Below are 23,471 nucleotides of genomic sequence, written 5' to 3' on the forward strand. Positions count from 1 at the left end.
TTTCATAATTCAGATTGAATAGTGCTAAATATATCATATGTGAGTATGAGCATAGAGAATATTAGTAATAAAATGTAAATTTATATCTCTAATTCTTATTAACTACTTACAACACATTGAATGTAGAATATAGGTTATAAGAATTTTGATTCCAGGATAATGAAGGTGAGTTGATAAGAAAATATTTGGGGCTGCATTTTTAATAGAAAAAATATTTTCTTTATAATTTACATTCCTATGGTTTCCCTCCAGCTAAATTATAGATCAAAAATAGTGATAAATAGCAGACTTCAGTGTGATACTGCCCCAGTCTTTTAATTGTCTATTTCTAGTTCCTCCATTACATACTTCGAAAATAAATCTTAGAGTACTAATCTAGAGCTCTTTGTCCCCTTATCTCCAAACAGTCAAATTAGTCGATCAAATAACACTCTGTGCAACTAGATGAATAAATTTTAAGTTAGAAATTCACCACTGTCTTGGTCAGATAATAAAAACCAAAGAAGCTCATCCCAGGTTCTACTTGCCTGGGCTTCCTGAGGCATCTGAGCGGCGTCTACTTTGTCAGCGATATAAGCTGCCAACTGCTTGTCAATTGATGAGAGGGACTCCTGAATTAACTGTAAGGATTTTTCAATCTCCTGAGCAGACTGGATACTCTGTTCAAGCAACTTTTGCCTCCTCACAGCCTAAAGAAAGAAAGGAAAAAAAAAAAAAAAGAATCAGTCCAATGTTTACTGGTGATAGTTTTTCTGCATTCCAGCTACAAAGCAAAAGAAGATTCTAGATTCTCCCTCATCACCTTTTTGTAAGATAGATTCCGCAGCTTCCTGCCACTCATTCAGCTCTACTTAAAAAAATGAAAATAAGAATAAGAAAAAAAAAGAGCACACAAAACTACATCAGGAATCTCTGCAGGACAAAAATCACAGTATTATGTACATCAAGGAAAGAGGCTTGGAAAAACATTAGTGAAGTCATCTCCGTCACTGCAATCTGTCGTTCTCAGGCCGAATGCCCCTCCTGATCTCATTATATAGTTCAAGAGATTTGGTTTACTTAGAATAGGGTCATCGTCATCACAATCCAATTCAAGATAGATAATCCACTTCCACCAGTGAGACACATATACAATCTGTTCAGAATCAGCTCCTTTTCAAAAAGGGAATTTTTGAGAAACATTTGGTTATGGATTTATTTTGAATACTATTTCAACCAACTATGCGTGGTATTTTTTTCCTCCTCTTCTTTTCACAATTTGGATTATGGAAATTGCTGGTGCAATTGGATTTGTGTTACTGCTGAAGTAGAACAAATAATAAGTAACCCTAATATAGCTGCAATTAATCTTGATTGTTACTATAAGTATGATTAGGATAATTTAACACTTTTTAAGTATAAATAGCATGTGGAACAGATTGCAGAGTCTCCCTTCAAGGATTTGTTCACCTTTAAAAGAGTAGTTATAAAAGAAATGGGACAGGTAACTTACTGAGAATTCCTTAAATTATGCATCATAATCAAGAATTTTTCCTTATTATACAAGATGAAGGCATGATTATCTGATACAAAAGAACCATCCTTCCCATTGACCACGATCAGGGTTTTAAAAATAATCCTGCTTTTTTATATTACATACAGAATATTACATATGACATAAAGAATATAAATGTTGGCTCTTAACTTTAAAAGATACTACAGATATCAATGCCCTTTAATGAAGCCAACTTGGAATATAGCATTACTCAAGTAAGAAGAAAGCTAAAGGCATCTGGACCAAAGGAAAAGGAGCTGAAAGATGTGTGATGCTAAAGGAGCAAGGAAGGTCTTCTGGGTATTTCTACCTACACCATAAATCTTCAGGATTCTGTCTGAGGCTTTTCTTTCTTAACATTCTACCCATACCCTCAAATACAATTACACCTCATAAGCACACAATTCTTAACTCTATATCTCCAGTGCAGATTCCCTGCTTGTTCTCTACACTTGCATATACATTCTCCTACTTAACATTTCCACCTCGGTGTCCCACAGCCATCAAAACAACAACAGCACTAAATATGGGCCCACTCTCGGACCTCCCCAACTTGCTTTTCCTCTTTCTGTGTGTTCCTTTTTCCTGTCTGTGTTTTATCATCATGGCCTTTATTAGCCATTATTTTAGATATTTCCTCTTCTATTATATCCTTCACCATTTTGCAATTAATGAGCCCATCAGTCACCAATCCCTTCTTCTACCTTCTAGTATTTCTTGATTCCATCCTTTTCTCCCTCACTTTACCACCATTACTCTACTTGAGGTCATTAGCATTTCTTGCCTCAAACATGGTTACAGGACTCTTCACTGGTACCCTGCCATGCCACTACTCATCTGCAAAGCAGATACAGTATGTTATTTGTAAAGCAACATAATAATTATCTCCTTCAATCATCCAGTGATTCCTTATTTTCCTTAGGATAAAAGTTGTACTTTTTAATACGGCTCAAAAGTTCTGTCATAGTCCCCATGGTATCTTCTACTAGCTGCAGAAGCTATAGAGATACATTGTTTTTAATTTCACAGCATACACTCTATCCCTTACTTTATACTTGGCTTTAAACATGCTGTTCCATTTTCCTAGAACAATCCCATGACCAACTTCCTTTTCCTGGGTAAATTACACTCATCCTTTGAGTCTTACCTTGGAAATGTGGACACCTCCACATTTAGCTGACCCTAAAACCCTGTGTTTTCTCTTGCCCTTATATTTCTTTCTCAGCATATATAACTCACATTGTAATTTCCCATTAACTGCCTCTACTTTAGACTGTAAGCTCTAATGAGGTTAGAGATTATGGCCATTTTATCCATCACTCAATACTCGTTCTGAGAAAAAAGACCAATAGTTTTAGGACTGGATGAATGGTATTTGTGGAGAAAACAGAGAAAAGTTCAAATAGTCTAAGACCAAAAAATTGGATTCACAGAAGAAATTGAAAAAAAAAGTTCACCAACACTTGGAGATATATCTTTTGGAGAACAGATCTTTGTTACTTTTATTATTATTAAATGTGTGAGAATAGGATAGAGCATTATTTGGGGCAACTTTAATCTATTTCTGTTAAAAATACTTGACCAAAGTCAGTGACCAAGACCTTGTCCTGTATTCTAACTCAAATACAGTTATTTTTTCTTCAGGAAAAATGTCAACTAAAGTTGCCTCACATAATCATTCAGATAACCGTGCTCATGGCTATAATCGGAGCTCTCTATTACAGACGAGAACGTCTGTAGCCTTCCCAGAGCTACTCCTGAGAAATGAATCTCTAATGATAAAACTTCTCTATTGTGACAGGTGGCTGAAGAAACTTTCCAACCAGAGCAAGTAGCAATTGCCTACTCTGGCATTGTGTAAATCCAGTCCTTTATCTGGCTAAGGGCAAAACCAGCTTACTCACCTGTGCACATCTGTAGAATACTAATATAACTCAATAGGATACAATATAGCATAATGTTAAATCACATATCTAGCCTCAAAATTATTTTTAGAGATCTAACTTTTCCAATTCATGAAATTCTACTGGTTGAAAGATATGAAATGGCCTACAAGATGATGGCAGGCTTGATCTCAGGTGGTTTGTCTCTTTCCCTGCCTGGCAGTCAATAAGAGAGAGTGATTCACAGAGATCCTTTGATTATCTCAGGGAGTGAAAAGACCTGATGTCAAGCCAAACTTGCAGAATTCTTTGAACTAGTCATGGCATAGGCAGTCTTCTATTTCTAAACATTTTGTTAGGCCAACCCTGATAGGAGGCTAGGCCTGTGAATTGTCAAGGATTCTGGGTGCACTCAACCTGTGCTGTTTCACTGAAAGGAGTGGGAGGACATCCTAACCCATAACCAGATTTTTGTTGTTGTTCCAGAATACTGCTCAACTGCTGTTTTAAAATGTTATTTCATGTCTTTTGCTAATCCACTCAGTCATAAGCAGAATCGTATAGCTAGGCAAAAACAGCAAATATGAGGGGTGTTAGAAAACCATTAAAAGACTGGCAATCAACTACAAAAACAGAAAAGTAGAAAATTGAATCCTAGTAATGGTTACCAAGAAAAGATATAGTGAAAACATGTTTAATTTGGTTTTCAGAAAAAAACTCAAAGAAAACTAAATAAAATCAACATACATGAAAATAAAATATTCTTATTTCCCCCAAAGTGCTGTGCAATATAAAATTAAGAGGTTAATGGTTTCTATTGGCAATGCAAAGTTGTCTCCACAGTGAATTGATAGTTCCTCACATTCCTTTTCAAAATAACAGATTAACCCTTGTGCCCCAAGCTTCACTTCAAACAGAGTACAGCATGCCTAAGAAACTGTGGAAGAATGCATTTTTCATTCTGAAGAATATATTTTTCATGAGAAATAAAAACTGTGAATTTGCACCAAAGCACATATATTTAAAATATGAATGTGCTATGCTCAGTCATGTCCAACTCTTTGCGGCCCCATGGACTGTAGCCTGCCAGGTTCCTCTGCTCATCGGATTCTTATACTGGAATGGGTTGCCATACCCCCCTCCAGGGGATCTTCCCAACCCAGGGATCGAACCTAGGTCTCCCGTATTGCAGGTAGATTCTTTACTGTCTGAGTCACAGGCTTTAAAACAGAGAAAATTTAGACAAATTATCCCAGTGACTTTATTTCACTAAAGGAGGTACATGTCTTTACTATAATGTTAAGCTCACTATAAATATAATACATTTTATTTCATTTAAGATGATATATAAACTCATGGTTGCAAATGAGTTAGGAGTGTGGGTGTTTTTCCCATTAAAATGAGACCTGAGGAAATGATCATAAAGATCTATTTCTCTTATAGTTTAGCTTTCTAGCCAGCAGCAAATATTAAGCACGGAATATTTTGAAGAATTAAACTATACATATACTCTCTCACTATGGGGAGACTGGAACCAAACTAGGAAAAAATCTAGTAGAATGCAACAATACTTTTCAGCCAAACAAAGAAAATCAAATCTACATTACTGAGTTAAAGAATGTCAGAAGAGTGCTTTTGTCCAAAATTCCCTATCCGACTTTGGTTGCAAATCCCTTCTGGGTGACATACTTCATAAATTTTTATATGCATATATATGTACATGTGTGTATATATATATGTGTGTGTGTGTATATACATAGAAACAAAAATTGCTAAAATAATTAGTCCTGAGAATGGTAATTCACAATAGAGCATTAGATAGTTTAAGGTCATATAAATAACTTTCTCCCAGTATCTGTGGGATCTATGAGTGGGAATGGGAGAAACTGTCTGTATTTTGCTTTTTTGATGGAAAAGTGGGGAAACAGGATTTTGATGCCTGTATATGATTGTGGAAAACCCAGTGTGTGAAGGAGGTTTTCATGAGGAAAACCTTGTGCTGGGTATCAAAGTAAAAGGGATCTTATAAGCAGGCAGCATGGGTGTGCAATTCCTTTGAATTCTTGGCATCTTTCATGAACCTTTGTTTCCTTCCAATGATGTAATAAATATTCCTTGGTTGCCTACTATGTGCCAGGCATCAGGGAGCTCTCAGTTATTCTTTTTAAACTACTCAACAGATTCAGGCTTAACATTGAAAAATTGACCCTTTCATTGGTCCTGAGGCAAAAAAGGGATTCTTTTTAGTGGGCTAGGATTCTGAAAAATGTCTGGCTTCTCAGAAATTTGGAGTAGGGATCTCCACAAGAATTATAGATTCTGGCCTGTTCTGGTTCAATTTGCAAAGAAAACATCAGACTCTTAGTTCAGACAAATTAATATAAGTATTTCTAGTAAATAAAGAAAGAAGAATAGATGTCAGATGACTGATTTTACAAAAAAAAATTATAGCATGGTTTACGATCATCAGGCAGTAAATGATAAACTTATTTATTTTACTTATTTTTTTTTACTTTTATACTTATCAGTGAGAGCTGGATGTGCCAAACATTTTGATTTTCAGCATTTTGTTTTCCCTAAGTAGTGAAACATTTTAGCCAATGTTAAAGCTATACCTCATTTCTCCGAATGATGTTTGTAGCAAAGGAACTAAAAACAAAACAAGAAAAATCTATGTCCCAAATTCTGATGCAAATAAAGGAAAGCAATCCTTGACATTTCTCCTTGGGGGAGAGCATTAATTGCCGTCTTGAATGCTGCTACCTTGGCCAGTGTAAAACATAGGGATTAACTAAAGAGATATGCTAAAACCAAATCCTAAACTCCTGGCTCTTCGGGAATTAATGTGGAGACCCAAGAGGGCACTAATCTACATTATTTAGCAGCTGCACCACACTGCACAGACGGTCCTGATCACGTTCTGTCTTCTGGAGTTTCAACTTCAATAGGCCTGGTAATTAATGTAACTGCTTCCTTTTAGCTTTTATTTGTCATCTATGAAGAGGCTGTAACATGTTCAAATGCCAAGTAGTCATTCTCAGTCTGTCATATTTGGAGCAAAGGGATGGACCTAGAGATGACCAAAGTAAGTCAGAAAGACAAATATTAAGATATCACTTATATGTGGAATCTAAAATATGACACAAATGAATCTATTTATGAAACAGACTCACAGACATAGAAAACTTACGGTTATGAAAAGGGAAATAAGGTGGGGGAGGGACAAATTAGGAGTTTGCAATTAGCAGACACAAACTACTATATACAAAATATATAAACAACATGGTCCTACTGTAACTGTATTCAATATCCTGGCACTATATTCAATATCCTTTAACAAACCAGAATATAAAAGAATATGTACGTGTGTGTGAGTGTGTGTGTCACTTTGCTGTCCACTAGCAACTAACACAACATTGTAAACCAGCTATACTTCAATTAAAAAAAGAATATTCAATTTGAGGGAATTACATTGTTGGGTTTGAGAGCAATTTTGACTAGCTGTTTCCTCCTGTCCTGACTCTGATTTAACTTGAGAGTTATTCTGCAGCTGCACTGTTACATCATGAACACAGTGGACTGCGTCATTTTAGATTTTTGGCCATCGCCTTCAACTGAAAATGATAAGTGCTACGTTTATCTCATTCTAAGAGATGGGAATAAGATTTGCCTCAAAAGGATTCATAAAAGAGGTCAAAAATTGACCTTTCCTTCATTACTCCACCAATCTCACATATTCCAAAGTTGTCTAAAATTTAGGAGAGGATCAGAGTCACACTGAATCCATTGACCAGGAGGAGAGTGTGATGGCTCCTGTTTACTCCTCAGGCAGACAACAACACTGGTTACTTCACCCCTCTGCCCCAAACAAATGAGGGTAGCTCCGAGTCCACCATTTATAGAACCTGGGAGTACAAAGCGGATGGGATGGCTTCTAACTACCAACTTGTACTGTGCTTAAGTAGCTGAATGCTTTGTTTGCTTCCTGTGACTACTAAGGTGTTAAAACTGATCTGAAATGGTGACGTACTAAAGAGAGGAAGCATCTTGTACTTCCCAATGCTTGGTGTGGCAAAAGCATTTTTGGAGGTGGAAACTGAAGGAGGCAGATATGTTTTAGCTGTCTAACAGGAGCGCTGCATATGGAGGATGAGATGCCCGAAGACATGTTTACACAGCATACTTTTTCTTGTTAAAGAAATGGGAAGACAGATGAGCTCCTTTAAGATCTCTTAAGAGCCCACACTTGTACACCAAAAAAAGCAGTGTTTGTGTCCTTACTACATATAATGCATGAGCACCATAAGATGCTACTTAAGAGGAGATATGTACCCACTTTCTTTCTTTCCTACTTCTCAGGCAGTGGAGAATAATGTCACCCAGGTGGGGTAAGGGAAGCTGGTGAAACTGATCATTCTTCCCTTCCAGGGCACATCACTTCAGCATGGTTTAAGCTTGTACTGTAAACAGAACATTAAACTAAATATGAGACTGAAATTTTAAGCTGAACTAAACTTAATTTAACCTTATTTTTTCATATCCTAGAGACCAGATAGCAATTGAATCTATTCAGGATGCCACTAAGAAAAATGAATCAGCCATCTGCTTGAAGCAAAACCATTCCATGTTTGTGTTCTATCTGGTCCAAAGTATGCAGCAAACTACTGAACCCGTCCATAAATTAAGCACTTGATAAACTGAGGTAGAGGCAGAGGGAAAAGATGACTATAAGGAACAGTGAGAATGTGGTTTAGGGCAGGACAGGCAGTGGTTTACAGATGACATGAAGAGACCAATGATGAAGGGCCTAGGAACTATACGTGAACCACTGAGAAGTATACTGGTACAGCAAAATTAGAAGACATACAAAGACATAAAGACAATAGGCTTTGTCTTATACAACAGTAGCAAGTGACACGTGTTCTGTATTCATCTACTGATGTTCCATTTGTAGACCATTGCTACTACCAACTGCAACACTTGGCAGGAGAACATCCTCAAAGAAGTTCAAAGGTGAGGAATACCCTGGACCTTACTGTACACTTGGACCTCTTAGGGACTGAGGATAGCTGAGCATTTCATTACTTGTCATTTAAAAGATCCATCTAGTCAAAGCTATGGTTTTTCCAGTAGTCATGCATGGATGTGAGAGTTAAAAGAAAGCTGAGCACTGAAGAATTGATGCTTTTGAACTGTGGTGTTGGAGAAGACTCTTGAGCGTCCCTTGGACTGCAAGGAGATCCACCCAGTCCATCCTAAAGGAGATCAATCCTGGGTTTTTATTAGAAGGACTAATGCTGAAGCTGAAACTCCAATACTTTGACCACCTGATGTGAAGAACTGACTCACTTGAAAAGACCCTGATGCTGGGAAAGATTGAGGGCAGGAGGAGAAGGGGACGACAGAGGATGAGATGGTTGGATGGCATCACCAACTCAATGTACATGAGTTTGAGTAAACTCTGGGAGTTGGCGATGGACAGGAAGGCCTGGCGTGCTGCAGGCCATGGGGTCACAAAGAGTCAGACACGACTGAACCACTGAACTGAACTGAACTGATGGTAGAAGAAAAATGACTGGTCCCCAATAAGTTGAATGTAACATTTCTAGATGGTTATGTCTGCTTTTAACAGGCTGAGGTATATTTTTCAAGAAGAATCAAGCCAGTATTTTGCAAAAGGAATTAAATGAAGATAAAGAGAAAAGCAGAGGAAGAAGATAATTTATAGCAGGGAGAGAATTTACAATTGCTTACAATCCCAGTAACCATCAAAGGCTTCACTTTGTTGCTTTTCCTTGTTTTCAAATTAGTCTGTCCTGCTTTTCCCTAAGGAAACAAGGGTCTACACAGTGTTCCTTGGACAAGAAAGCTCAAATAAATAAAAACTGTTGCTTTAACCCACTGTAACTCATAAAGGTTTCTGACATAACTGCTTCTTGTGGCATATTTGTTAATGTGTTTGATAGGCATATAGGTTATAGTTACACAGATGTGCACATGTGTTTGTATACAGTGCCTTTAAATATAAAAGAATATTACATTATTTACAAGGGCCTTCTTGATTTATTTTTCCTAATTTCACTTGGTTTAAACCCACTGGGCAGAAAAACTCTAAACCCAAGTGCATGGAGCTAGCTCCTTGTAATTTCCTTTACAGAAAAAAGAAAGATTATAAACGTTAAAACCATTGGTGTGATGGTTAACTGGAATTTCGTCGGTTTTAGGTCTTTGCAGGTCACTTAAGTTCTTCTGTGACCTCTGAGGGAAGTATACTTGAAAGTAATGTTTGGGAATCACTTTATCAATGGAACTTGACATCAGATAGCCATGACTTTCAAGTAAAGCATTGGTAGAATGGTCAATGAGCTGTACAGTAATATATCTAAAGACATTTCTGGATTTTTGCTGCATCCATTCATCTTCATAGGTAGACAAATGAAATTGGTCTTCTGCCCTGACAGGAACAAACTAATGTATTATTTCAGCTTCAAAAAGAAAGTGATGGAAGTATAATACAGTAAATCTCAAAGGCATCTACAGAGTTCTTCTAATCCCAGTCTTTTCAAGATAACTTCAGAAGCTCCCTGGTCAGTAAAGTTTCTCTGGACCAATGGCAAGGTGATCTTGGATTGTACATATAAGCATAATATCACTCTCAACTTTAGGCAATTAATAAATAATTGATATTCCAAAAAATAAATACCATAGAAAATTTCTCCTGATATGGAATGGACAGAATCAGAGTCTACAGATTAGTTGGGTGAGGATTAAGACCACAAGTTTAAGTAACAAAGAGAGAGTGTGTATAAGACTAAAAATCCCAAACTTGTGGTAAAATCAAGTTATAAAACAAAACGATGAGTGGAGATCAGAAACAAGAGTAGGGATGGAGCCACTGCAAAACTTAATTGATTTCTGGCAACTGCTTCTGCTGCTGTCCCAGAAAGCTACAAAAGCAGTGACTCTCCTGTAATGCACATATAAGGTGCGGGGAGGCAAGGAGTCCCAAGTAGAAAACCTGTAGGCTGGGCTTGCAAGCTGAGGTGGAAAGGTAATTACCCCAGTGGAGAAAGCCTCTAGGGAGCCAGAGCCTATTGAGACCAATTGCAGATAGACTGGGAATTGTGTCAACTTTTTATCATCTCATAAATGAACTGGCTGTGATGGCCCTTGGACACAGTCATGTGACAGCAGCCTCAGAGTGGAAGATCTCTTGAAGGTAGTTAAAATCTCCACTCAGGATTCAGACTCTCAGGCTAAAGCCTACACACAGAGTTTCTGGTCTCTGGGACTTCAACTGATGTGCGGGAAATTGGTCCATCACAGTCTTGTCTACAGAGTGACTAAGGATGGCTATAAGGTTTGGCTATGAATAAAACAGTTTTCAGTCTTCAGGAAGGTGGTCTCACTAGAGCCTCAATAACCACAAGTGGAGCTTTTCTGATGTACCTTAGTGATCTCTCTTGGATCTCTTTCACTGTGATGCAGGGCCATCATTGGAGAAGAAATGGCAATCCACTCCAGTAATCTTGTCTGGAGAATTCCATGGACAGAGGAACCTGATGGGCTACAGTCCATGGGGTTGCAAAGAGTCGGATGTGACTGAGCAACTAACACACACATGCACAGGTCCATCATAGCCAGGAGCCACTGTTCAGCTTCTCTTGAGACAAAATGCTTTTAACCCTGTTGACCTATAAGGTCAATCACCAGTGGGGTTAAAATTCTACTCCAATGGGTGCCAACTAGATGTGGCATCTACGAAACTTGAAAAGTATCTTTCATGGGATGTCTGTGATGACTGATCCTTTTTCATCCTCTCCATATGCATGAAGATGAACAATATTTATCACAAACAACTTGATCACAGATACTTCAGATGATCACCATGGCTCTAGAGAAGTTGAAGGGGGAGACAGAGTGTATTTATGGCTTCCTGCCACCCGACTTATCCACACGATACTGAAAAACACCTCATGTATAGTTCAGTAAACAGCTGTACTATTGTGCTGGAAGGTTGCTCCAAGGCTTTCAGATCTTTTGTTCTTCAAGTAGGTAAGCTAGAAAAGGCTGCACATTTGTAGCAAGGGACTCCTGCTGGGGTCTCCGGCTCTGATATGATTCATTTGACTGGGTCGCGCACCTTAAACAGCAGGAACAAGATGTAGAAAACAGCTGCTTTTGCTTTTACCTGCCAAATACACTGGAAACTTATTGAGTGGTAGGCTGGGAGTACAGAAAGGAGACTCGGGTGTGCTGATATGGGCATGGGGAAGAGATAAATACTGGCAAAGCGGTCTATTACACTCAATTCCTTGTTAGAGACCAGGGTCGTCTGTCACTGACTGCTCTTATGGGATATTAAGCTGGATGAAAAAGACATAAGCTGTTTCCCAGCTTCCTCCTCTATCTCCTCCCCTCAGCGGCATTTTCTCATCATCTGTAGGTAAAATCTACTCTGCTGAAGTTGTGTGGTGTGAGAGAGGAGAGACCGGCTCTCAGGTGGTAGGATCTCACTTGGAGGGTTGTTGTATCTGTCCTAAGTCAGATACAGCTGAAAATTGAGTTACAGAACACAGTTACCACAGCCACGTACAAGGGCCTTGGGCCGTTGTGCTCACTCGTGTCCAACTCTTTGTGACCTCAAGGACTGTAGCCCACCAGGCTCCTCTGTCCATGGGATTCTCCAGGCAAGAAGACTGGAGTGGGTTGCCATTTCCTTCTCCAGGGGATCTTCCTGACCCAGGGATTGGACCCTCTAACCTGTGTCTCCTGTGACTCCTGCACTGGAAGGAGGATTCTCTTCCAATGGGCCACCTGGTAAACCCCTTCAGAAGGGCTTAGTGTCTTTCAAGCTGGTCCCACAAGAGTGTCTGTTCTATCTAGAATGTGGTTTAGGAGGGGAAGAGAGACAGCATATTGGGGAATATAGCAATGCATTTTCTATACTGTCAGAAGTTTGGCATGGTTTCCTAGAAAGAGCGCATTCTACTCCAGCAGAGAACTGTGGCCTTGAAGGAGAACCACTTTGACCCCTGCTTGGCTTAATTGTTCAGGAAATGAAAATGAGTATCATCTCTGGAATAAAGAGATCACTCAGCTCTTATGAGTAGTGGATGCATAGGATAAAGTTAATGGTCCACACTGGGAATGATTCTGAGACATAGGGTCCATTAGCAAAGCGGACTACCTTGAAACAATTCATGCTCAGCTAAAGGTCAGAAGGTCAGGACCAGAGTTCCAAATCTGAATAATCATCAGAACCTAGAGGAACTTTTCAACATACATTTCTCAGGCTCAATCAAAGTCTACTAAATTAGAAATTCAAAAGGAGTCAGAGGGAATATGTATAAAGTTCCTGTAACCCTTCCATAGTGATTTTGATGACTAGCCAGATTTAAAAAGAATTATCATGACTGAAATTTGAAAGAAGAGATGTCTTAAGTAAGAATTAAATAATAATAGAGAAATGCAATTAACTGGGCTCACAACAAAGAAAAAGGGATGGACAGAGTACTATTAAATTAGCCAGTTCTCAACACAGATCAAAAAACATGAAAGTGGTAAGGCAGAAGTGATAAAGCACTTCTTGAATTTTATGTGATACTTTCAATGGAAACTTCATAATGAATATGTATATTCTATGGCTTAAAAAACATATTCATGAATTTGTCAAATATTTTTATTCATCATTCCATATATAGACTTCTCTAAGATACTACATTATAATGCAAAGAGAAGGTCTTTACTGTTCCTTCTCCCATTTCTTTCTTTAAAAAAATGGGACCTAATTAAACTTAAAAGTTTTTACACCAAAAAGGAAACTATAAGCAAGGTGAAAAGACAGCCTTCAGAATGGGAGAAAATAATAGCAAACGAAGAAACAAACAAAGGATTAATCTCAAAAATATACAAGCAACTCCTGAAGCTCAATTCCAGAAAAATAAATGACCCAATCAAAAAATGGGCCAAAGAACTAAACAGACATTTCTCCAAAGAAGACATACAGATGGCTAACAAACACATGAAAAGATGTTCAACATCACTCATTATCAGAGAAATCCAAATCAAAACCACAATGAGGTACCATTACACGCCAGTCAGGATGGCTGCTATCCAAAAGTCTACAAGCAATAAATGCTGGAGAGGGTGTGGAGAAAAGGGAACCCTCTTACACTGTTGGTGGGAATGCAAACTAGTACAGCCACTATGGAGAACAGTGTGGAGATTCCTTAAAAAAACAGAAATAGAACTGCCATATGACCCAGCATCCCACTCCTGGGCATACATATCTAGGAAACCAGATCTGAAAGAGACACGTGCACCCCAATGTTCATCGCAGCACTGTTTATAATAGCCAGGACATGGAAGCAACCTAGATGTCCATCAGCAGACGAATGGATAAGGAAGCCATGGTACATATACACAATGGAATATTACTCAGTCATTAAAAAGAATTCATTTGAATCAGTTCTAATGAGATGGATGAAACTGGAGCCCATTATACAGAGTGAAGTAAGCCAGAAAGATAAAGACCAATACAGTATACTAACACATATATATGGAATTTAAAAAGATGGTAACGATAACCCTATATGCAAGACAGAAAAAGAGACACATGTACAGAACAGACTTTTGGACTCTATGGGAGAAGGTGAGGGTGGGATGTTCTGAGAGAACATTATTGAAACAAGTATACTATCTAGAGTGAAACAGACCACCAGCCCAGGTTGGATGCAAGAGACAAGTGCTCAGGGCTGGCGCACTGGGAAGACCCAGAGGGATGGGATGGGGAGGGAGGCTGGAGGGGGATCGGGATGGGGAACACATGTAAATCCATGACTGATTCATGTCAATGTATGGCAAAAAAAAAAAAAAAAAGATTAACAATAAATAAATAAATAAATGAAGGCAATTTTTACTAGCACTGGACAATTTTAGTGCAGATTTGCTTGAATATTAAAGAACTATTTTGATCATTCAATTTTAAGAATCTATGGAGTGGCTTTACAAGAAAATCAGTTTAAAAAGAATCCACAGTGGAAAAGTAAAATGGACAAGAGAGATGAATATTTACCTTGAGAATCATATTTTGAGTTATAGGAACTAAATATTAGTTGTAAGGTATGATGAATAGAAGTAAAAGTTATACACAAATCACTTTGAAAAAAGAGAAAAACTCCAGAATTTCAATGAAAATGTACACAGATAACAAAAATAAAATTTCTATCCAAAAATTCATTTTTAAATTCTACTTTACCAAACTATACTACTTATTTAATCTTTACAAGTGATTAGTTTTTAGGCCTTAATGTCAGATGTTTTCATTTACATATTAACTTTGTGTTTTGCTATTCTAACTTTAGAGGAAGGGGTTCAACCACTAAATTATAAGAAATGTAAAGACAAGAAACCCCTAAATAAATATTTGTATTCACCCTCAGTCATAAAGATTTTAATGCTCTCCCCAAGCAAAAATAATTTGTGTAGCGTGAATATATAATACATACATAGTTGATACTAAAATGAATGTAAGTATGAATATGTTTAAATATATACATATATAAATATAACACAACTATACATGTGTGTATGTGCATTGGTGTATTCCTTTGTGTCTAGACCAAAAATGTTAACATGCTCTATTTGGTATACACACAGAGAAGGAAAATTTAATGACTATCTTATAAAAACATTTCAGAAATATCAATGGAGATGAGCCAGGAAACACTATTTACTGGTAACTCAGATAGTAAAGAATCTGCCTGCAATGCAGGAGATCTGGGCTCGATCCCTGGGTCAGGAAGATCGCCTGGAGAAGGAAATGGCAACCAACCCAGTATTCTTGCCTGGAGAACTGCATGGACAGAGGAGCCTGGCAGGCTACAGTCCATGGAGTCGCAAAGAGTCGGACACGACTGAGTAAGTAACACACACACACACAGGGTAAATTATAAAGACAATGATGGGATTACTACCTATAAAATAAAAAATAAATATCCATGATGCTTGATGATTAAAATAAGAATGAAACACATTTATCATCGACCTTCATATAATATTTCAGTTTTTTTATCAAAAATAGAGGGTAATTAAACTCAAAATACAAGATGAATTTTAAAATATTAAACTTAAGGATCGAACTAACTCACATAACTGATGGCAGGAAAAGAAAGATAATCTTTCTCAGGTTAACAAAAGAATATACAGCAAGGGAGGATTGAAAAGTGGAAAGAAATATGTAAGAGAGATTGAGAGGTTCATACTTCTAGCTGCAAAATAAATGAGTCATTGGTATGAAATCTACAGTGTAGGGAACATAGTCAATAACTATGGAGACAAATCATAATTAGACTTATCACAGGGATCAATTTGAAATGTATATATTGGGAGTTTGGGATTAGCAGATACAATTATATATAAGATGGATAAACAAGAAGGTCCTGCTATATAGCACAAGAAACTATATTCAATATCCTGTAATAAACCATAATGGAAAATAGTGCATATAAATATGTAACTGAGTCACTATGCTGTACAGTAGAAATTAAACATATTGTAAATCAACTATACTTCAATACATTTTTAAAGTTATAAAAATCCCTACACAAGAAAATAAATATATAGAAATAAGCACTATGCTGTGTAACAGGAACTAACACAGTGCTGTAGGTCAATATTACTTCAAAAACAAAGAAACTCTTAACAAAAGAAGTCAGATTTATGGTTACCAGAGGTAGGGGGTTGGGGGAAGGGGAACTGATTAAAGGAAGTCAAAAGGTACAAGCTCACAACTATAAGATAAGTGAGTGCCAGGGATGCAATGCAGAATATGATATAGTTAACACTATTTTATGCTATATATGAAAGTTGTTAAGAGAGTAAAGCCTAAGAATTCTCATCACAAGAAAATTTTTTTGGTTTCTTTAATTCAGTATCTATATGAGATGATGGTATGTTGACTAAACATATTATGATTATCATTTCATAATGCAGATAGGTCAAATCATTAGGCTGTGTGCCTTAAACTTACATAGTGCCTTGGGTCAATTACATCTCAAAGGTGGTAAAGAACCCGCTTGCCAACACAGAGATGCAGGTCCAATCCCTGGGTCAGGAAGATCCCCTGGGAAAGGAAATGGCACCCCACTCCAGTCTTCTTGCCTGGAGGATTCCTTGGACAGAGCAGCCTGGCGGGCTACAGTCCACGGGGTTGCAAAGAGTCGGACACGACTGAAGTGACTTAGCATGCATGCAGAGCTAGAAGAAAAACGGGATTCAAATGAACAGCCATCTGAAGAGGTGTATCTGCGATGACTGGAAGGGTCCCCAGCACAGAAGCTTCTGCCTCTGTGGAGGCGGAAGATGTCACCCTTGTGGTGGTAATGTGTTCACCAACCTGGAAGCTTTCTGAACTCCACACTATTATGATTTTTAATGGAGATTTTATCCCACATGTGTGATCAATTATCAACTCCCTTTCCAGTCCCTCTCCCCTCTCCAGAGAAGGGGGGCTATGGTGGCCAAAATAGTCAAGCTTCTAATCTTGGTTTGGTCTCTCTAATGACCAGCCCCCATTCAGGAGCCTGCCAAGAACCTCATTAGAAGAAAAGATATTCCTATTACCCGGTAAATTCCAAGGAGTTTAGTGTCAGATGCTCCTATCACTCAGGAAATTACAAAGGTCCTGTGAGCTTTGTGCCAGAAACTGAGGCCAAAGATTAAATATCAGAAAAAATGATGCTGCTACTATCCCTATTTACAAGGATTTTAGGAGCTATGTGCCAAGAGTCATGGCAGAGACAAATATAAAAATGTTTCTTATGCTACAAAAGAAGGTACAACAGATAGAAGATAAAAATTATTATTTTTTTTCACCATTTTGAGGATTTTTTTAAATTTTTTCATTTATTTTTATTAGTTGGAGGCTAATTACTTTACAATACTGTAGTGGTTTTTGCCATACATTGACATGAATCAGCCATGGATTTACATGTGTTCCCCATCCCGATCCCCCCTCCCGCCTCCCTCTCCATCTGATCCCTCTGGGTCTTCCCTGAGCACTTGTCTCATGCATTTTAATTAAAAAAAAATGAAACATACTATCTTGTCTAGTTTTCTTAAAGAAATCTGGGCTACTGGGTTTATTATCTGTGTGTAAATGTTACACAGGCCAGCTTTTTTCTTCAAAATGTAATCACTCTTATCCAATCATTCAATTAAAATTATTATGAGAGCAAGTTGTATAGTCTACCACTCAGCTCAAAATTAAAGTCACCTTGAACGCAGATACTTGGCATAGCAGTCTGCTTGCAGTGCACTTTGTTATATAAAGATAATAGTTTCAACACAGAGCATTTAACCCAGGAAAGTCAAAATTCAAGATGCCCAATATCCTTTCTTCCAAAGTAAGGAAAGAAAGCGTAAAATTTAAAAGGTAAAAAATGTAATACTAAAAACTATATCTGTTGCTAACACTAGAAGAATTAGATTAAAATTCTACCTTTCAAAATACTAAAGCAGTTATCGTTTGTTGATCATCTTCCCTGTAATCTTCTTAAACGATGATGTTCTGTAGAAATGAACCTAAGTTCTGTAACTCCTGCATAAATTCAAAAGCAATATAGGTGTAAAATTAACCAAATATATACAGTGACAATTGGGGCTGGGATCATGGGCTGGCAGCCTGTGCAGTCTTGTTGAGCTGCACGCTTTTAAGGACTCACGCTTGGTTTCAGGCTCTGCTGTCACTCTCTTTAAATTCTTAATTTTTGAACAAGGAGCCTGCATTTCCTCCTATATTAACCCTAAAAATTAGGTAGCTGATCCTGATTACAATAATTTGGGGAAAATGTCCAATAGCTATAAGGTTGAAATAAGAATCCAAATGAAACTGGGTAAGTCCAAGAAATAATTTTTTTCAAAAAGCATGAAATTTAAATTTGATGTGCTGGGACACAGTGACATACTGGTAGAGCAAAAATGAATATCAAATGAGTGACTTTCAAATATGATTATAATTGGAAGACTCAAAAAACTAGTCTCTTAGTTGTCTCAGGATATAATTTAATACATCCTGGAGATACTGGATACATTAACTGAAAATAATGGAACTCAAAGTCCCTTTTCTGTTGATTGTCCACATGACTGCATGAATATGGTTGAGAACAATATGATTATTTTGCTGGAAATTATGGGAGAAAATTACATAACTGACTGTTTCCATTGAAAACTGTTTTACTGACTACTATTGAATCTACTTGAGGAAGGAAATGGCAACTAAACCACAACAAACCATCTCTGGGGCTTCTCAGATGGCTCAATGGTAAACAATCAGCCTGCAAAGAAGGAGATGTGGGTTTGATCTCTGGGTCAGAAAGATCCCTGGAGAAGGGAATGGCAACCCACTCCAGTATTCTTCCTGAAAAATCCATGGACAGAGTAGCCTGGGAGGCTACAGTCCATGGGGTCACAAAGAGTCAGACATGACTAAGCAACTAAGCAACAACAACTGAGTCTACTGTACCTTTCACTAACACTTTTGCTTATTTTGAATGTTTCTCTACAACACAAATGATATCCCAAATGCTTTCCACTCTCACTGTCTCAAAGATTTTGACCCTCTATTCTTCCACTCCAATTTTTTCATGCCACCAACCCAAGACATCCTAAAAAAGAGTTACCTCACTTTCAGGTACAGAGTCTTTCATGAGTAAAATTTCTCAGCCTCCCTAATCTTCACCTGAAATTATCTTTAAATTATCTCAATTCCTTTTTTTTGTCCAAAGTTCATCTTTCCATTTTTGCTTACATCTCCTCTCCTGTAAGACCTTACACAGGAAATACATCTCTATTGGATCTTCCCTCAGATGACAAACAAGCTTAAACCTTCACTGTCCTGACAGTCAATAAGGGGTAAAATTAGTTCTCTCCTATTACTGAAAATACTGGCCTTCTCTCTTTTTCTGTCATCAAACATCTTTTGTTCTCCCTCACTTTCAAAGACATGCTAATTCTTTGTTTCCTGATTTATTGAGATATATTTGACACACAATATGGTGTAAGTTTAAGGTGTTTGAGATGTTGATTCAACACATTTATAAATTGCAAAATCATTGCCACCCTTGTATTAGTTACCGTCTCCATTCCATGACATGATTACCATATCTTCTTACCAAACATGAAGGATAACTTATCTTTATGGCCTTTACTTTTGCCACTGCCTGTATCTTCTTTTACATCAGTTTGATCTCACAGTTGCCCCTCTAGCAACTGAACAAAACAACTAAAATTAATAAGTAAAGGATAAATGGGAGTTGTAAGTACCAGGTTTTGCTATTCATGTAGGGACAATTTAGGGAGAAGAGAAGTAAAAATTATTTTATGCATTTTTATATGCCAAAGAGGAAGCTGAATATTAAAACTTGACTGAATCTAAGTTCCCTAACTCTATATCACTTTAAAGAAAATTCAAAAGTTTATAACATTTTACTCTGTACCTATAGTAACTTTATCTAGTTTTCATTAAAATTAGACATATCAAAAATCTTAGTACATAAAAGTAATCTGATCAGTAACTTAAGATACAGATGTATTCTCATTGGCCTAATATTTCTGAGAAAAAGTATACCTTAGCAGTAAAACAAGTGAAGAGACAGCATGTAAAAAAAATTGCTTTCTGTAATCATTTGGAGTATAAGGTTAATATCATCTCTGTATGATGAAAGCTTAGGTATAGACAGAGGCCAAGACATATTTTTTTTTTTTCTTAAGGACACACCGATTATAAAGAGGTCTAAAAAAGAATCTAGTTCAAAAGAAAAAATATGAGTGGCTTATACACCTCTTATTGCCTGTCAGACCACATTTAGATCTGCTAAGACTACCTTTCAGATCTGCTGGAAAGAGAATGTGAAGACAGACAAGAGCACAAGATTACTTTGTTTCTGGCCTGAAAAATATAAAGAATGAGTTGACATTAACAGAAATGGAGAAACTGTTGGGTAGGTCTGATAAGAGCTTGAATCTGAGTATGTTAAGTTTGAGCTGCCCACTAAATATCCACATGGAGACATAACAGAAGGGTGGATATACAGTTCCAGAGTTTAGGGCAGAGGTATGTACTAGAGATGACATTTTGAGAATCATTAGCATGTAAAGAATATTTAAAACCACAACACTGCAGAAAGTATCAAAAGGAATGAGTGAAGAAAGAAAAAGACAGCATGAAGCTTAGGAAATATTTTCTTTACAACTGGGTCTAGTTCGGCAAAACTTGTTTCAGAATTCTTTCCTATATGTTTATGAGTCAGATTGGCAGAAGCCTTAGCTTCTAGTGCCTTCCCTGGTGGCTCAGGTGGTAAAAGCGTCTGCCTCCAATGCGGGTAGACCCAGGTTCAATCCCTGGGTAGGGAAGATCCCCTGGAGAAGGAAATGGCAACCCATCCCAGTACTCTTGCCTGGAGAATCCCATGGATGGAAGAGCCTGGTGGGCTACAATCCATGGGGTCACAAAGAGTCGGACAGGACTGAGCGACTTCACTTTCACTTTAGCTTCTAGTACCATTTTTGTCAATTTTTTAAAATTGAAGTATAGCTGATTCACAATATTATATTAGCTTCAGGTATAGAACATAGTGACTAAATATTTTTATAGATTACATTGTATTTAAAGTTATTATAAAATAATGACTATATTTTTCTGTGCTCTACTATATATTGCTTATTTTATACATAGTGGCTTGTATCTCTTAAACCTATACCCTTAAATCACCCTTCCCCCTTCCCTCTCCTCACTGGTAAATACTAGTTTTCTCCCTATATCTGTGAGTCTGTTTCTATGTTGTCATATAAATTTGTTCATTTCATGTTTTAGATTCCACATATGACTAATAACATAGAGTATTTATTTTTCTACACCCTAGGTATTTCACTAAGCATAATACTCTAAGTCCATCCACATGGGTGCAAATGGCAGAATTCCATTCTTTTTTTTTTGGCTGAGTAATATTCCATTGTGTGTGTGTGTGTACACCACATCATTTGTATCCATTCATCTGTTGATGGACACTCAGGTTGCTTCCAAACCTTGGTTACCATAAAAAATGCTAACAAAGACTGGAGTACATGTATATTTTCAAGTTTAAATTTTTTGTTTTTTTTTTCAGGTGTAGACCTAGTATTGGAACTGCCAGATCATATGGTAGTTTTATTTTATTTTATATTTTAGGAACCTCATACTGCTTTACGTAGTGACTATATCAATTTACAAATCCACCTACAGTGTACTGTTGTTCTGTTGCTAAGTCATGTCCAACACTTGTGATCTCATGGACTGTAGCCCACCAGCCTCCTTTACCCATGGGGTTTTCCAGGCAAGAATACTGGAGTGGGCAGCCATTACCTCCGCAGGGGATCTTGCCTACCCAGGGATCAAATCCACTTCTCCTGCACTGGCAGGCAGATTCCTTACCACTGAGCCACCAGGGAAGCTCCTCTGGTGGACTAGGGTCCCCTTTTCTCCACATCCTCAACGTTTGTTATTCATATACTTTTTGATGTCAGCCTTTTTGACAGGAGTGAGACAATATTTCACTGTGCATTTGATTTGCATTTCTCTGATGGTGAACAATTGAGCATTTTATTCATGTGCCTCTTGGCCATCTGTACATTTTTTTTTCTTGTACCATTTTTGTCAAAAAAATTTTGTCTTCTTTTTTTCAGCCTGTCTTAATCAGCTTGGGCTTCTATAACAAAATACCATAGATTAGGTAGCTCAGGTGGCATGCATTTGTTTCTCACTGTTCCAGAGGCTGAGAAGTCCACGATGGAGGTATCGGCGGATTCGGTGTCTGGCGTGGGCCCTCCTTCTGGCTTACACATGGCCTCCTTCTTGCTGTGTGCTCAAAATGAGAATCATCTCTTTCATGTCTCTTCTTATCAGGGCATCTCAGATCTTCCTTTTGGAACTTCTTTGCTTTCGTAAGGCTCTGCTGAGGTAAAATCTCAATTTCTGTTTCTTTGAAAATGTCTGATTTGCCCTTGCCATTGTGATTGGTTCAGAATACTGGGATGAGAGCAATGCTTTTTTCTCAATATCTTAAAAATATTTTTTTCAAATTTTTTCTGATTCTTTTGTTGTAGCTAAAAAGTCCAATGCCAGTCTAAATTGCATTCCTTCAAAGATGATCTGTCTCTCCTCTCTGGTTGCTAATGTGAATTTGTCTTTGGAATTCTACAGTTTCACTGTAAAATGTCTAAGAGTGCATTTCTATTTATTTACATTGCCTGTTACATACTGTGGTTCCTGGTTAAGTAGCTTGGCTCTGGAAATTATTTTTCACTACCTCTATGCGTGCTAAGTCACTTCAGTCATGTCTGACTCTTTGTGACCCTATGGACGGTAGCCTGCCAGGCTCCTCTGGCCATGGGATTCTCCAGGCAAAAATACTGGAGTGGGATCTTCCTGACCAATGTATTGAACTCATGTCTCTTACATCTACTGCATTGGCAGGTGGGTTTTTCACCACGAGTGCCCCCAGGGAAGTCATATTCTTCAGGATCCTTTACCTATGCCTGCCAGTCCACTTTCTTTATTCTTGTCTTCAGTTTCCCACTAGACAAAAGTTAGACATTCATCACTTTTTCCCAATACATATTTTGCCTTCCTGTTCATACTGTCTACCTCTTTAGGTTTTAGTACCACATTCTCTATGTTTCAATTTCCTCATAATTCATTTTTTCCAACTGTTTCACATTAACCACAGCCATTATTTTTCCAATCTCAAGAGAGATAATTTTAATTTTAGGACTTACATTTTTATCTTTTCAAAATCTTTCCTATCAACTTTTAGTGTCTTATTTCTTCATTCAGTTCTATCATTTATTTATTTAATATTTCACCTAATTTTGTACTAATCATTTGGCAATTCTAATACCTGAAATTGTATAGGATGTAGCCTAAATTCACTCTGTGTTGTATTGTGATTACTTTGCTTCATGGTGGCTTGTTTTCTTATGCTTTGAGCTCATCGTGAGCTCAAATTTCACAAAAT

The 23,471-nt window shown here is 37.5% G+C and overlaps 1 protein-coding gene and 1 non-coding gene across 3 annotated transcripts in view; one reads left to right on the plus strand and one right to left on the minus strand.

The window, feature by feature from the left end:
* Positions 1-23,471, minus strand: part of DMD (dystrophin) — a 2,163,935-nt gene that overhangs the window by 1,320,612 nt on the left and 819,852 nt on the right. For both annotated transcript variants that reach the window (XM_065915496.1, XM_065915495.1), the window contains one exon: positions 528-689. In XM_065915496.1, the coding sequence (XP_065771568.1) occupies positions 528-689 (162 nt within the window). The remainder of the gene's footprint in view (positions 1-527; positions 690-23,471) is intronic.
* Positions 20,759-20,832, plus strand: TRNAW-CCA (transfer RNA tryptophan (anticodon CCA)). The gene has a single exon. It is a non-coding gene; the product is annotated as a tRNA-Trp (tRNA).

The sequence above is a fragment of the Muntiacus reevesi genome, chromosome X (genome assembly GCF_963930625.1).
Source record: "Muntiacus reevesi chromosome X, mMunRee1.1, whole genome shotgun sequence".
Taxonomy (NCBI): domain Eukaryota; kingdom Metazoa; phylum Chordata; class Mammalia; order Artiodactyla; family Cervidae; genus Muntiacus; species Muntiacus reevesi.